The 14,914-nt window shown below is 50.9% G+C and overlaps 1 protein-coding gene across 2 annotated transcripts; it reads right to left on the bottom strand.

Annotated features, from left to right (window-relative positions):
• Positions 1 to 505: 505 nt before the first annotated feature.
• Positions 506 to 13,109, bottom strand: LOC132446850 (ATP-dependent RNA helicase DHX8). Of its 2 annotated transcripts, none has more exons than XM_060037389.1 (22): positions 12,920 to 13,109; positions 12,395 to 12,480; positions 12,228 to 12,300; positions 11,960 to 12,051; positions 11,636 to 11,739; positions 10,731 to 11,195; positions 10,268 to 10,412; positions 9,855 to 10,061; positions 9,347 to 9,434; positions 9,145 to 9,242; positions 8,771 to 8,918; positions 8,323 to 8,504; positions 7,108 to 7,488; positions 6,646 to 6,856; positions 5,935 to 6,116; positions 5,192 to 5,332; positions 4,644 to 4,799; positions 4,239 to 4,376; positions 3,793 to 3,921; positions 2,287 to 2,483; positions 1,730 to 1,909; positions 506 to 1,332 (listed from the first exon to the last, which is right to left on the bottom strand). In XM_060037389.1, the coding sequence occupies exons 1-22, from the start codon at positions 13,080 to 13,082 to the stop codon at positions 1,113 to 1,115; spliced, it is 3,786 nt and encodes a 1,261-aa protein (XP_059893372.1). In that variant the 5' UTR covers positions 13,083 to 13,109; the 3' UTR covers positions 506 to 1,112. The 2 variants fall into 2 exon arrangements, with proteins under 2 accessions (XP_059893372.1, XP_059893371.1); XM_060037388.1 differs by having other exon boundaries at positions 11,636 to 11,742; positions 12,920 to 13,108.
• Positions 13,110 to 14,914: the final 1,805 nt, after the last annotated feature.

The raw sequence follows: 14,914 nt of genomic DNA on the forward strand, positions 1-14,914 counted from the left end.
GCATGACTATCCTTTCCGACATGATGGGTATTATTTTTTTTTTTTTAGAGATGAGGACCAGTGTCAAAATGGGTGAAAACCAGTTCCAATCCGGCCATGTACTAGACTGTAGGGTTCGTGATGGCCATCTTGAAAGAGAAGACTACAGCAGGATTATGGTGAGTTTAGCAGGCTGGCTAGTTAGCTAGCTGACAGGAGTTGGACTAATGTCGTTGTCATGCTGCGGTGAATAAAATCATAAAATGATATAGCAGTGTAGCAAATATATATTAAAAAAATATATATATTTTTAATACTATTATTATTTTTGCATTTGTTGGATTCACATCCAGACATTGGTTGTCGTTGGCAACCTTTATTAACAAGATTTTGGTACCATTGAGGTAGGAGCAAGAGTTGTCTTTTTTTTAACATTGATAACTCCCAATGTTGGTAGGTTATGGTCTCCATTTTGTATAATTAAGATGATATGGTAATTCATGTACAAAAGATGAGGAACAATATGTTTATTAAAAAATTGTTTTAATGAGAAATATTTAAAATAATTCACAAGGGTGTAGCAGGCAATGGAGATGTTATGATGTACTTTTTGTCCTATTCTTAATGAATAATACCAGATCCCAAAAATAATTCAAGTTCGGAATCCATTCCCTACCAATGATGTGATCGGACTAGAATATACAGTTAACCAACCAGTTCGGCAATCAACATTAATATGTCAACGTTTCCTCAACCCTAAAGCCTTTGTCTTAGAATAACAGCATGGTTGCTGGTTCAACAGCATGTCACAGTAATGCGAAAGCATCAACGGTTACATTTATGTTTAGTGTACTTTCATTTTCTTTAGACAAATTTAGGGATGAAGAACACGACGTTGACACGTTGCACCACGGTGGTTCATCTTGGATGACCGACTATAAAGACTAGATCACGGTGTTCAGAGTAAGTCTTGGGGGGTGAAGACCGGAACCAAGGACCCTGGCCGACCTGACCCACAAAGCCATTCCAAAAAGAGTCCTTCTGAGATCATAACGGTCTACAAAACAATGGGTGCCCCTGTTTGACTCTTCAGACCTCCTGAATTCCTGGAGATCTTCCAGGCATTGGGCTCCTCAGCGCCTTCTGAAGGCCCTGGAGATCCTCCAGGCGTTGGGCTCCTCGTAGCGATTGTAGAGAGGCTCCAGGCGCTGTTGCTTCTTCTGCTTGCTGAGGCGTGTGGGGTCCGACACCTTGAAGAAGGCGGGGGAGAACTCCACCAGCCAGCGCGGGTCGATGGTGGTCACCTCCCTCATGTACTCCTTGGTGGTCAGCACCAGCTCGTGATACACCACCCTGCGAGGAGGAACCAGCAGAAACACACTTAAAACAACCATTTCTCTCTTTTGATGTTTCCCATGGCGAAGAAGAAGAGCTCATACAAAGTCATTTGTATTTGTCTAGCTGTTCATTACAGACTGTCTGAAAGGACCTCACTGGACAACTTAGGAGGGAAACCTCTCCAAACCCAGGGTACGAACAGGGGAGATCCCTCCTGCTAGGAGGGTCAGAAGAACGACATAGTGCAGGTTCTGACCCCAGCAGAACCAAAGGGCTCCTACGTTACGTTTGGTTCTGGCAACAGCAGGACCAAAAGGGTTTCTACGTAACGCTTGGTTCTGGCCACCGGAGGACCAAAGCGTTCCTACGCAAAGTTTGAAAGCGAGCGGCGCGGTAGGAAGGCGATACGTACCACTCTGGTTGTCGGTTGAACAAGGCACTGGAGGGGTGGATGTAGACCACCTGCTGGTCGATGAGGGTCCGGTAGCCCTCCTGGGGGTCCTTCTTGGCGGCGTTCCTGAAGAAGCCACTGCAGATTGCCTTCTGCACGCGCACCGTGGCCTTCCCACAGGAGACCACGTCCAGCTTGTGCCTGACGAAGACAAGTTGCCGTGACGACGGACATTAGGAGAGACCAATTAGCCCTGAGCCATTAGCCCCATTACGCACATATCCAAGGACAACACGGCCCGGGATACATAAAACCTTTATAAACACCAGTCCCAGCGTGATTTATGATCCAAGAACTGCAGCGTAGGAACACTTCATCTTCCTCCATACTCCATACTACTGCAGACGCGGAAAAACAACTTGCCAAGTGCAATTTAAAACGCATCGGTCCAAGAGTTTGGAACACATAGGCAGGGAGTGATTAGGAAGGCAGGAAGAGAGGGAGGGGGGGGGGGGGGGGGGTTAGGTTGCAGCGGTGGCTTGAGGATGCAGGGTGATGAGGATGGGGGGAGCTTGTACCTGTCCATGATCCCCAGCATCTGCTTGCGGATGTCCTGGCCGCGGCGCAGCGAGCGCGCCTGAATGAAGTTCTCGTAGCACCAGGGGTTGGAGAACTTGTTGTTCTTCCAGGAGTTGTAGACGGCCAGCAGCGTGAGGTGGTCCCCCTCCGGCTGGTGGAACTTGGCCTTCTTCTGGTCCGCCAGGGCCTGCTTGTCCTGTGATACACACCGAGAGTAATAGATGATGAAGCATAGGGATGGGAATTGATAAGAATTTCACGATTCCGATTCTGCTTATCGATCCGATTCCTTGTTTGTATTAAATCTCTTTAATATCTGATCAGAAGTGTGTCTAGCATTAGGAAATTTTACATTTTCAAATCTGGCCAGTAGACTAAAAAAAAAAAAAAATGTTATTTTTAAGCCCAAATGCCATCATTATGTTCCATAAAACTAAAAAGGTATTGATTACACAGATTTATTAGATGGGCCTACCTAATAAACCGTTGGAACACACAAGACCGGAAACCATAGCAACACCGGTAAACAAACCCAGAGAAGCCCAATCCCTATGAGAGCTCCCCACGCTAAGGCCATCCGGAGGCGCACAGAGCTGTTGGCCGTGATATTATACATACACAATTATATACTATTATATATAGAGCTCCGGGAGTCGCAAACGGCAACAATCACTTTCTCCTCCATGCTGCAGTTCACCCCGCCCGGAATGCACTGAGTTTGACGGTTGAACGCTGATTGGCTGTTACGTAACACATGTTACTCAGTTGTCACGCTGTGGAACGCTGATTGGCTGTCATCACGCGAAATTTGCGTCAAAGTTAAAATAATTCAACTCGAGCGAATCTGTCGCGGCAGAAATCCTGGTGAACACGCTCGCCTGTGCACGGCGAAAGTGTGGCACGACAAATCGAAACTTGTCGTCGGTTTTCTCTCGCGAAAAAATTCCCCCGATACGCGTCTATACGTTCACTTTGTATGGGATCTTGTCGCCCTGTCCCGTTTGGTGTGAACGCACAATGCGCTTCTTCCTCGGCAGCGCCATGTTTGCTGCGTTCTGAACCAAAACAAAGCAGCGTGTGTGTGACGTCATGACGCATTTGCCGCGACCGGAACCGATAAGCGGAATCGTTAAGCAGGCTTGCTAATGATTCCAAGGAATTGGTTGACTCGGCACCGGTTCTGAACAAGAACCGGTTCTCGATTCCCATCCCTAATGAAGCATCGGTCTTCCAGCGCTCAGCCACCCTCGACTCTCAACCCTAGAGGCCCAAACCACACGTTCTTTCAACGAGAAAACCGTAAGAGTGGCACGTTTCAAAACCGCCGTTTCTCTGCCGAATGTACTGTATTGAATAGTGTCTTGTGATTGTGTATGTACTACACTCGTCGTGTAGTTATGTCGGTGTCTTGTAATCCTGTGTGGGATGGGGCACTTGTGTGGCATGACACGAAAATAAACTTCATCATATCAAATGAGAGCAGGATGCATTGTGGGTAGGCCCACCTTGGGTCTGTAGAAGACGTTCTGGACGGACAGCATGGAGACGATGGTGAGCATCTCCTCACTGCAGCCGAGGTGGACGGACATGATGAGCATCTTACAAAGCATGGGCTCTAGAGGGAACTCAGCCATCTGGAGGAGAGGGCAGGAGGACGAGAAACAAGAAAGTTTTACATAAGTCACGTCCCCATAACACCACATCAGATTAATTTGTGTAATAGTAATAATAACAGTAATGGCGGAGGTGTATAGAAGTAAATAACGGTCTATAAACTCTCACTGCAGCCTCTACCACTATGAGTGAAGTGAAGGCTTCTTAATGGAGCTGCTCAGAGCACAGAATGGATGATCCATTCTTTAAATGACTTGGTGTACAAGCCTTGGTGTCATGGAAACTGGGGAGCATCCAGTACCTCCAGCGTGTGTCAGGGTGTGATGGGGTAACTCACCCTTCTGCCCAGCCTGGTGAGCAGGCCCTCATCGTCCAGGGCCCCCAGGGTGTAGAGCTGCTCCATGGCTGTGATCAGGGTCTCCATGGGCGGGGCGTCCATGAAGTCGAAGGACAGCAGGTCGTTGATGCCCATGGCCTGAGGTAGGGACAGGAAGATTCTTATGGTCAAGAAACAGGAGACGGAACTCTTTCTTTACTCCATGTCGGCCCATGGTCATGAAGAACAAACATGAAAGCTTGATGTTTTTCTTGATGCTCAGAAGTACACTTAACCTTTTTCATGATGACCGTAAACCAAATAAAACTCCATCTCGGTGTTCATAATCCTAATAAAATCTTCTAACCTTGTTGCAATTGTGTCATGTTTGTATTATATTGGTTCGTTGGAGGGCTGGGGGCTGACCTTGAGGGACAGCACAGTGCTGGCCAAGTTAGTTCTTTGGATCTCAGGAACGTTGGTGGTCAACATCTCGTCTCTGTAGGCCCTCTCAGTGTACAGTCTGTAGGTCTTTCCTGGACCCGTCCTGCCGGCCCGACCAGCTCGCTGTTTAGCCTGAGCCTGAGGAACAACCAAACTACATCAGACACAGGAATGCGGAGCAACACAGACTAATGCCAAGTAATGACGAGTCATGCAGAGTAACGCTAAGAAATGCTGAGTAATGGGAGATTGACGCAGAGTGATGGGAGCGGGATGCAGACTAGTGGAGAGTGATGCAGAGTGAAGGAGAGTGATGCAGAGTGAGGGAGACTGATTCAGAGTAGTGGAGAGCGATACAGAATAATGGAGAGTAACGGAGTGATGCAAATAATGGAGAGTGGTGCAGAGTAATGGAGAGAGATGCAGAGTAATGGAGTGTCAATCTCTTGCTAATCATTGCTCAAATAGTGATAACCCTTCTCTTCCTGTCTCAGATGTCTTGTATGAAGATGTGATCGGGGATCTGGTACCTGTGAGATGGGCGTGACCACCAGCTGGTCGATTCCCGTCTTGGAGTTATAAACCTTCTGCTTGACGAAGCCGGGGTCCACCACGTAGTAGATCCCGTCGATCGTGAGGGACGTCTCTGCGATGTTGGTGGCGATGACCACCTGGGGAGGACAGGAAACAAGCATGAAGGTTGAGTTCCTCCTCATGGGGGGTTAACACGGTCTGACCAGGTCATGAGAAGGTTCAGAGCCTCCTCCTGGAGGGTTAACACGGTCTGACCAGGTCATGAGAAGGTTCAGAGCCTCCTCCTGGAGGGTTAACACGGTCTGACCAGGTCATGAGAAGGTTCAGAGCCTCCTCCTGGAGGGTTAACACGGTCTGACCAGGTCATGAGAAGGTTCAGTTCCTCCTCCTGGGGGGTTAACACGGTCTGACCAGGTCATGAGAAGGTTCAGAGCCTCCTCCTGGGGGGTTAACACGGTCTGACCAGGTCATGAGAAGGTTCAGTTCCTCCTCCTGGGGGGTTAACACGGTCTGACCAGGTCATGAGAAGGTTCAGAGCCTCCTCCTGGGGGGTTAACACGGTCTGACCAGGTCATGAGAAGGTTCAGTTCCTCCTCCTGGAGGGTTAACACGGTCTGACCAGGTCATGAGAAGGTTCAGTTCCTCCTCCTGGGGGGTTAACGCGGTCTGACCAGGTCATGAGAAGGTTCAGTTCCTCCTCAAGGGGGATGCACACCAAGTCCTGAAAGGCAGCGTGTACCTTTCTGCTGCCCGGGGGCGCCGGGTCGAAGATGCGGGTCTGCATCTCGCTGGGCAGGGCCGAGTACACGGGCAGGATGATGAGCTCGGGGACGTCCGGCCCCAGGGACTTCATCCTCTCGTACAGGATCTCACACGCCGTGTCGATCTCCTCCTGACCCGTGAGGAACACCAGGACGTCCCCTGGCGAGAGGAGGAGGAGGAGATGAAGACAGCAGCTCACACCATGTTTTAGGATTGAATCGGCCTATTCTACCACGAGGTGAACTACACCCACATTCCCCAGAGAGGGGCCTGGTTTACCGACTAGACTACCCCAGCTTGTAGGCTGCACCACCCATCATACACTTGGGTGGACAGGCCCACTTGTGATGTCACTAGCGGCTACCATTCCAAACAGCTAATAAACATCCCACCTGGTAGTAAAATAGGGGCAATTTCATACTATGAGGTGTTAATATTCCAGAAAACAAACTCATAAAAGACATTTCCTTGAATAACCCTTGGTAGCCTTCATCTAACCCAAGACCTGGAGCGCAGAGGAACTGGGTCTCAACTGGGTCTCAGTGAGGAGGAGACCCTTTAATAACCCTAACCTAACCCAGAGCTGCAGTGTTGAGGACCTGGCCTCATCTGGGGGCTCTGTGAGGTGGAGAACCTTTAATACCCCTAACCTAACCCAGACCTGGAGCCTTTAGGACCTGGGTCTCACCTGGGGGCTCTGTGAGGTGGATCTGCATGACGGTGATGAGGCTTGCGTCCAGGTAGTCCGTCTCGGGCTCCTTGGTGTACAGGACCTCCACGGGGTACGTTCTCCCGGGGATGGTGAAGATGGGAGCTTCGTAGAAGTACTGGGAGAACTTGACAGCGTCCAGCGTGGCCGATGTCACGATGAGCTTCATGTCCGTGCGTTTCTGCACCGTCTGGGATGGGGGGGGGGGGGGGGGGGGGGCATGTTATGAGTGAACAACGTTGGGATGACAACGCATGTTGATATTTAGCATGGCAATAATGTTTTTCGAAACACGGACAACATGAATCATATTTTTGTTACGATAACGCATTAGTGTCGATCTTTTATGCAAAATCTAATTTGCAGATTGCAACTCTGGTCCTGAACCCCAAAGGGCCCCCAGAGGGTGGCCCCTCCAGGACCCTGACCCCCTAGTCCTACCTTCTTGAGCAGGCCGAACAGCACGTCTGTGTGGATGGTCCTCTCGTGGGCCTCGTCCAACATGATGATGGCGTACTGGCCCAGCTCCGAGTCGATCAGACACTCTCTCAGCAGCATACCGTCCGTCATGTACTTGATGACCGTCTCTGGGCTGGTGCAGTCCTCGAAGCGGATGGTGTAGCCCACCTCCTGGCCCAGACAGCAGCCGTACTCCTCAGACACCCTCTTGGCCACGGACATGGCGGCCACTCGACGGGGTTGGGTGCAGCCGATCTTGCCCCGGGTGGTGTAGCCCGCCTCCGCCAGGTACTGGGTGATCTGGGTGGTCTTCCCGGACCCCGTCTCCCCGATCACGATCAGGATCTGGTTGTCGTGGACGGCCTACAAATACCAGAGTAGTGGTTAAACAACGTTTACGTTTCATGTGGACAAAAGAGGTCGTTTATCGATGAAGAATATAATGACCACCACGTAATACGGGTTCCCCAGCCCAACCGTGTGTGGGTGAAAGACAGCCATACACATGTACTGTGATTGGTCTACATGTCGTTCCTCTCAGCAGTGCTGCTCGTCTCCCAGCAGAGGGCTGCGCTCCACAGCTGCTGCCCTCCCACACTCGCCCCCTGAGAGGCCGATAAATATCTATTCCACATTTAATACATAAACCGGACATTTATTGGTTGCAAGTTGCTTATTTTTCCTCCCCCGACAGTCGCAAAAAAACTTGTACGATAGCTGCAGATTATATTCAAGACTTTCCAATGCTTTAAATTGTCATTATTTAATTGAAGGCCATTGAATTCTTTCAATGCCAGCGTGGGGACACTGGGTGAATCTTGTCAGGGGATCGTATTAAGGCCTTTTTATAAAATGGAAAGAGCAAAATTCTACAGTTGTCGCTGCTTTCATCACAGGAGAAATTAAAGGAGAATTGGCTGCAAAACATCCATAGGATCGATATAAAACCTATGAAACATCAGCAACACAGAACAACCGAAAAGCTCATTTTGTACAGTAGATCATCTCGAACTTCACTTGTCTTTCCCCCTCTAGACCCCCATCAACCCCTATCCTGTTGAGAGATGAACCAGCCGTCTGACTGCTGAAACTTAATCACCAAGTTGAGGAACAGAACCATATGGTCCACTACACCGTGGGCTCCTCGCTGGACCACAAGGCGTACGTGAGCCCTGCTCCACCTCCCGCTCCACCCACCTGGATGAGCTGCTCCTTCAGCTTGTAGATGGGCAGGCTCTCCCTCTGCTCCAGGATGGACATGGCGGTCTTCTTTCCGTAGGACGCCTTGTTGCCCCCGAAGGCGTGCTTCTTCCACTCCGGGATGTCGTTGGGCATCATGCCGATGCCACGCATGTTGGCCGCAATCTGCCGTCCGTCCACTGAACACAGAGGAGGGGGGGGGGAACCATGACAACAGCCCTCTCTCCTTAGTGCTACAGACAGAACTTAAGGGAATTTACTCAAGGATAAGATAAGGTCAGCTGAGGAGACACAACATTCAGGGAAATCCATCAGTGTGTATCACTGGGACTGTACCATCTCGACCACCAGGGAGGAGACTGTACCAACTAGACCGCCAGGGAGAGGAGGAGGGGGCTGTACCATTTGGACAACCAGGGAGGGGAGGAGGAGGAGGGGAGCGTACCATCTGGCAGCGGGTCCACCCAGTGCTTGTTGAGTCCCATGGGGATGGAGTCCATCTCGGCCTCGCGTGCAGCCTGCTTCAGCTCCCGCCTCTCCTTGGCCAGGGCGCTCTGCATCATGGCCGCCTGGGAGAGCGAGCCATCCGGATTCTGGAGGACGGGACGAGAGGGACGATCAGCTGTAGCTGGCCCAGGGTCAGCCATTTACATGGACTTACAGAAGGAAGACCGCCGTACTATAGCTATTTTTAAATGTATGCAAAAATATGATAAAAGTGAGGGCGTTCACTGAGCTTGACCGTGGCCTGTATGCCTCACGTCTGGCAGCGACAGCACTTCCTCCTCTGAGGTTTATATGCTAAACGGCGAGCCTCACCTTGACGATCTTCACGGGGCTCATGTCCATGCTCTGCTTGGTGTGACCCCTCAGGAACGGGGGCTCCTCCTCCACCAGCTCGATCTCCAAGTCCTCATCTGGGGAGCGGAAAAGGAAGACCCTTTAGTCGCCGCTGCCGCCCAAACATGTGAGGGGGAATAAGCCAACAAGGTTCTAAAATGCACATGGGATGAGCCCTCACCTTCTTCATCATCGACCTTTGGAAGGATTCCCGTCTCGTCGTCGAAATCCGGGAACTCCTCCTTTGAGAGGACGTTGGCCGCGATCATCTGAGGACGAAGCAGCGACCGGTTAGACCCCAAACAACCCCTCCACCCACGACCCGGGTGAGACCAACAGGGGAAACTGCTTATCCGTCATGAGGGTAAATGTCTGCTAGGTCAGATCTCATTTGTTTAAGGTCTTTCCATCTCCAATTTAAACATTAACTAAGAAAAATGCAAAAACCCGCGAGCATGAAGACTTTCTATGCGAAACAGAGTATAGATGTAATATAGAATAGAGATTTTAAATTATTCCTTAACCATCAAGCCTTTCTAACACGATACTTCAAACTAAATACAAATAAGTTGATGGAAACACGGCTCATGAAATTGACAACAACCAGACTGAAGAGGGGATAATGATGGAAACGAGACTAGGCACCGCAGTGAGACAGGACGGAGGGCGGCGGCGGCGGCGGGGCCCACCTGCTTGATCTCCCACTTCTCGGGGTCCGAGATCTTGGTGAGCCTCTTGCGCTCCAGGGTGTCGTCCTGCTCCATCTCCGGGACGTGGCCCAGGTTCAGGTTGGCGGGCCGGTCGGGGTTCCTCATGGTGATCTCCTCCCCGCCGTCGGGGCCCACGTTCCTCCTCCTGTTGGGGTTCAGGTCCTCCCCGGTCTCCTGGTCTACGTCCTGGGGAGGGGAAACCCGGAAAAAGGAAAGTTCAGGCGAGAGGAAAATAAAGCAATGTCTTGTTTTTCTTGTTGTTGATAGAACCACTAAGAGTAGCGGGAGTATCGCTACCATGTCAACAATACTACTGTAAGGATTCAAATCCAGGGAGCCAAATCATGAATTAAAATCCTTTTGCCCATTTGAGCGCGGGGCCGCGGTCGTACCTTCATACTGAGGCTGGTCTTGGAGCCGGTGAAGGACAGCACCTTGATCTTCACCCGCTGCCCCTTGGTGACCACGTCCGCCACGTTGGCCACACGCCCCTCCCGGCGGAGCTCCGAGATGTGGACCAGACCCTCCCAGCGCTTCCTGAGGTACACACAGTCAAGAGATATCGGGGTTACTTTAGACCAGTGGTTCTCAATTGGGGGTACGCGTACCCCTAGTGGTACTTGGAGCACTAGGGGGATGCTCAGAAAACGTCAATAAAATACAAAAAAGGAAACAATATTTTTTTTTCCACCCTGGACAAATTTCAATCCTGAAAGCTAGACGATAGAAAAGACTACTCCATAGTCATACACAAAGTATGTTTGTGTATTTCAGCAGCACGGGGCCCCATTAAGGACCCTGCCCCCCCCCTAAAAGACTCCGTTCCCCCAGGCCCGGCCGTCGGGCCCCACTGACCTCAGCCCCTCCAGCTGGACGAAGCAGCCGAACTGCATGATGCTGGTGATCTTCCCGTTGTAGATGTCCCCCACCGAGGGCTCCTCGGGGGGCGGGCGGTCCACGTGCTTGTCCTTCCAGTCCGCCTCTTTCTCCGGCTCCTTCTCCCTGCGGGGGCTGGGCGACCGCTCGGCCCAGCGGGACGACCGCTCCCGCCCCTTCCCGCGGTCCTTGTCGTCGCGGCCCCGGGTCCTGTCCCTGTCGTCTCGGGACCGGTCCCTGGTGTCTCGGGACCTGTCCCTGGTGTCTCGGGACCTGTCCCTGGTGTCTCGGGACCCGTCCCTGGTGTCCCGGTCTCGCTCTCTGTGGCGATCTCCGTCCCGGGAGCCAGACCTGGAGCGGTGCCTCCTCCTGCGGTCCCGGTCCCGGTTGCGGTCCCTGTCCCGCTCTCGGCTTCTGCTGCGACTCCTGTGCCTCTTGTCCGACCTGCGGGTTACCGCGGCAACGGAAACAACGACATTAGCAATAAACAAAAAGCAACGGTCTTCATTGCAAAGCCATCGCAATCATACCAATTTTTTTAGTAATCCTATTGTGCATTATTGTGATTCATATTTTTTATTTTAAAGATCATGGCTGTCCTGTACTTTAGGAGGTAAATGGACTGTATTTATACAATTATTTTCTAACCAGCGGCCACTCAAAGCCCTTTATAATATTGCCGAACTTTCACCCGTTCATGCACACCTTCACACACAGACGGCCGAGTCAACCAAGCAAGACAGCAGCCGGCTCGTCGGGAGCCGTTAGGGTGAGGTGTCTGGCTCCGTGACACCTCGATTGCCGGCTCCAATAAGAGGAGCCGGGGATCGAACTAGCAACCTTCTGGTTACCAGCTAACCTGCTGTACACGCCGCAGTGCCTACCTGCTGCGGCTGCTCTTGGAGTCCGAGGTGCTGACGCTCGGCATGAACATCTCCAGCTCCTTCATGGCATCAGCGGCCACTTTCACATCGTCCTCGTCTACGACCTTCTGAGGGAGTCAGACGTAAACAATACGTTAGTTTTCACACTTAGAGGACTCCCCCATGTGAGACTTACCCGTAGTGTAAGTGATGGTGTTAGACCCTGGTTAAAAAACCTGCCAGCATATCAGGCTCTATTGATTCAGCATCATCATATTCAGTCATATTAAGTCTACTATCAATTTAAGCAATACTGGAACAAACAAAAGGACGATGGTCACTTGCCTTCGGAGAAGGCTCGTTGGCTCTACAGAGTGCAGGAAACAGCTCCTTCAACTTCTCCTTCTGGTTCCTCTCCTTGGCCGGAGGCTCATAGCCTGACGTAGAGAAAACAGCCATTAGATCACGATTACCGGATGTATTTTCCTCTGGTCTAGACTCAGGCATGAGGAACCACCTGGACATGTTTATGTTAGGAAGGTGGTTCATGTCAGTAGAAATGTGTGTTCACAGAAACAAAAGTGGGAACAAATCTATCATAAAATGGTCTCACCTTTGCCTGCAGACTCCTTGGAGGCGGGTCGCATGGTCTGGATGAGTCGGAGTAAGTTGCCAACAAGCGAATCCTGGAAACAAATTCAAGTTCAAGCATTGGTTCCTGGACTGAACATTTCTCCTCCTATGACGTGTTGTTCATCAATAGCCCTGAACCTCACGTACCGTGAACTCAGCTCCATTCTTCAGTAGGAGGGCCTTGAACCCGTCGAAGGAGGGATCCTTCTCAGCAAGACTGATGACAAACTCGGCTGGAAACAAAAACAGACACAACTCGTTACTCTTCAACTCATACAGACCAAAGCAGACTCAACCAGAGACAGAGCAAGACCGAACACAAACCACGAAAACAGACCCGAGACAAGTGAAATTATAGCAGAGTGTGAAACACCTGAACTGAATAGAGATTCAGTAGAACTCATGACTGCTCCAGATTCAGTAGAACTTATGACTGTGGAACTTTTGACGGATCCAGGAACAGTACCACTGTTAGCTCGGAGGCTAGCTGACACAAAGCAGCAACTCACGGGACATTACAGCGGAGATATAGTATGAAACACCTGGACTGAATCTGGAACAGTCATAAGTTCTACATCTCATGGAGGAGTTAGCGGCTACATGTGAGCGGCTACATAAGTAGCACCGTTAGCTTAATGCTAGCCGAGCCAAAGTCCCACGGGAGCGCCTTACCGAGGTCCTTGTCACTGATCCCCAGATGGTTGTCCAGCTCCGTGCAGACCTTTGACACCAGAGAGAGGTACTCCAGCTGCTTCAGCTCGTCCACCCCACCTTCGGCCATCCTCTCCTCCGCCGCAATGTTTTTGTTCTGCTGGCGCTTCGACACAGCAGACATATTGTGAACGCACTTCCGCTTCCGGTGTCACGGTCAGAGCCGAGCCCACGTGGTGAGGGACATGTGTGTGTGTGTGTGTGTGTGTGTGTGTGTGTGTGTGTGTGTGTGTGTGTGTGTGTGTGTGTGTGTGTGTGTGTGTGTGTGTGTGTGTGTGTGTGTGTGTGTGTGTGTGTGTGTGTGTGTGTGTGTGTGTGTGTGTGTGTGTGTGTGTGTGTGTGTGTGTGTGTGTGTGTGTGTGTGTGTGTGTGTGTGTGCGTGCGTGCGTGTGCGTGTGCGTGTGCGTGTGTGTGTGTGTGACGTTGGTCCGCAGGGTGGCGCTAATGGTAAAATAATGAAATGATATAATTTCGCTAATAATCATGGCTTATTTATATTTAAATAATTGTAGTCGGTGTTTATTTTATTCTAGATGGACAGAAATGTTTTCTAACAAATTAGATTCACCATTCATTAGAGCAATACACAGGAACACACTCACACTAATACATACACACACACACACACACACACACACACACACACACACACACACACACACACACACACACACACACACACACACACACACACACACACACACACACACACACACACACACACATATTGTGTGCGCCTCCCTTTATCCCATTATAAACAAACACAACCAACCCTTTGACCTTCACTGCATCAACATTGGTAAGGACATGATAAATCTTCCTCATAAATTGGTATTTTTTACAACTTAATTTCCAATATTTCTTATTGAGACCCATGAATAAAAGGAGATCACTGCCAAACGGTTATCAATATTTAAATAAATAAACATATTCAGAAGTTATGCCTTGCTGCAGTGGGCCTTCAGATATTAATTGATCCTTCATTGAGTCTCCTGGTGAGTCCAGCCCTCCCTTACAGTCCCCTGTCGGTCTGGGAGTCCGTTTAATGCATCAGAGCTCTTTCTCCAGCTCACCTGTTAGACAGTTGGGCCGTGAACAAAGCACGACCATAAAGCCTTAATGTTGGCCCCTGAGTTCCCCTCAGACGTCCATCTGTCCGCTCACACCGCGCCGCCCATGGTCGGAGCTAACACGCTCCGCGTTCATCAGGCCTGAATTTGTAGCATGTGCATAAACCGAAAGCACAGCTGGACGCAAAGATCGCCAACTGCTGAGTGGAAAAACCCCGCTGCGACTCAGCATGGTGCATGGAGAGGATCCACCGTGTGCGTGTGTGTGTGTGTGTGTGTGTGTGTGTGTGTGTGTGTGTGTGTGTGTGTGTGTGTGTCTGTGTACCTCTGTGAGTAAATGTATGCGTGTGTGCCTGGGTTTGTGTGGCTGTCCATGTATGTGTGTGTGTGTGTGTGTGCCTGTGTGTGTTTGTGTGTGCATTCCTGTGTGTGTGTGTGTGTGTGTATGTTTGTCAGTGTGCATGTGCCATAGTGTGTGTGCCTATATGAGTATGTACTGTACGTGTGTGAGGTGTGAATGCCTGTGTGTGCGTACGTGTACTTGAGCTATAGCTATAGAATAGAGAGGCAATATGAGGATGAAGGGGCGGTGTGGGGGGGGCGGGGGGGCTGGCTCGTTCCTGAAGAGCAGGGAGGCGATTGGTTCAAGGCGGGGCTTGTTTCTGAAGAGCAGGCAGGGGATTGGCTGCCGGCAAAGCTGCCTCTGTGAGGTCATCGTCCCCACAACAAGCCCCCACCCACACGCCCGAGCAGAGCACTGCCGCCCCGGGGGGGGGGGGGGGGGGGGGGGGGGGTCGCTCTGGAAGGGAAGACGCTGAACACGGTGACTCATCACGCCGTCCCGCCTTGACCTCGGTCACCCAATTACCGGAGCTCGTCTGTAAGC

The sequence above is a fragment of the Gadus macrocephalus genome, chromosome 18, assembly GCF_031168955.1.
Source record: "Gadus macrocephalus chromosome 18, ASM3116895v1".
Lineage (NCBI taxonomy): Eukaryota > Metazoa > Chordata > Actinopteri > Gadiformes > Gadidae > Gadus > Gadus macrocephalus.

Coding starts and splice junctions, on each gene's coding strand:
- LOC132446850 (XM_060037388.1), bottom strand. CDS start 13,082: ATGTCTGCTGTGTCGAAGCGCCAGCAGAACAAAAACATTGCGGCGGAG. Junction 11,196..11,635: donor TCCAAGAGCAGCCGCAGCAG/GTAGGCACTGCG, acceptor GGTAACCCGCAG/GTCGGACAAGAGGCACAGGA. Junction 2,484..3,792: donor ACGTCTTCTACAGACCCAAG/GTGGGCCTACCC, acceptor TGTGTATCACAG/GACAAGCAGGCCCTGGCGGA.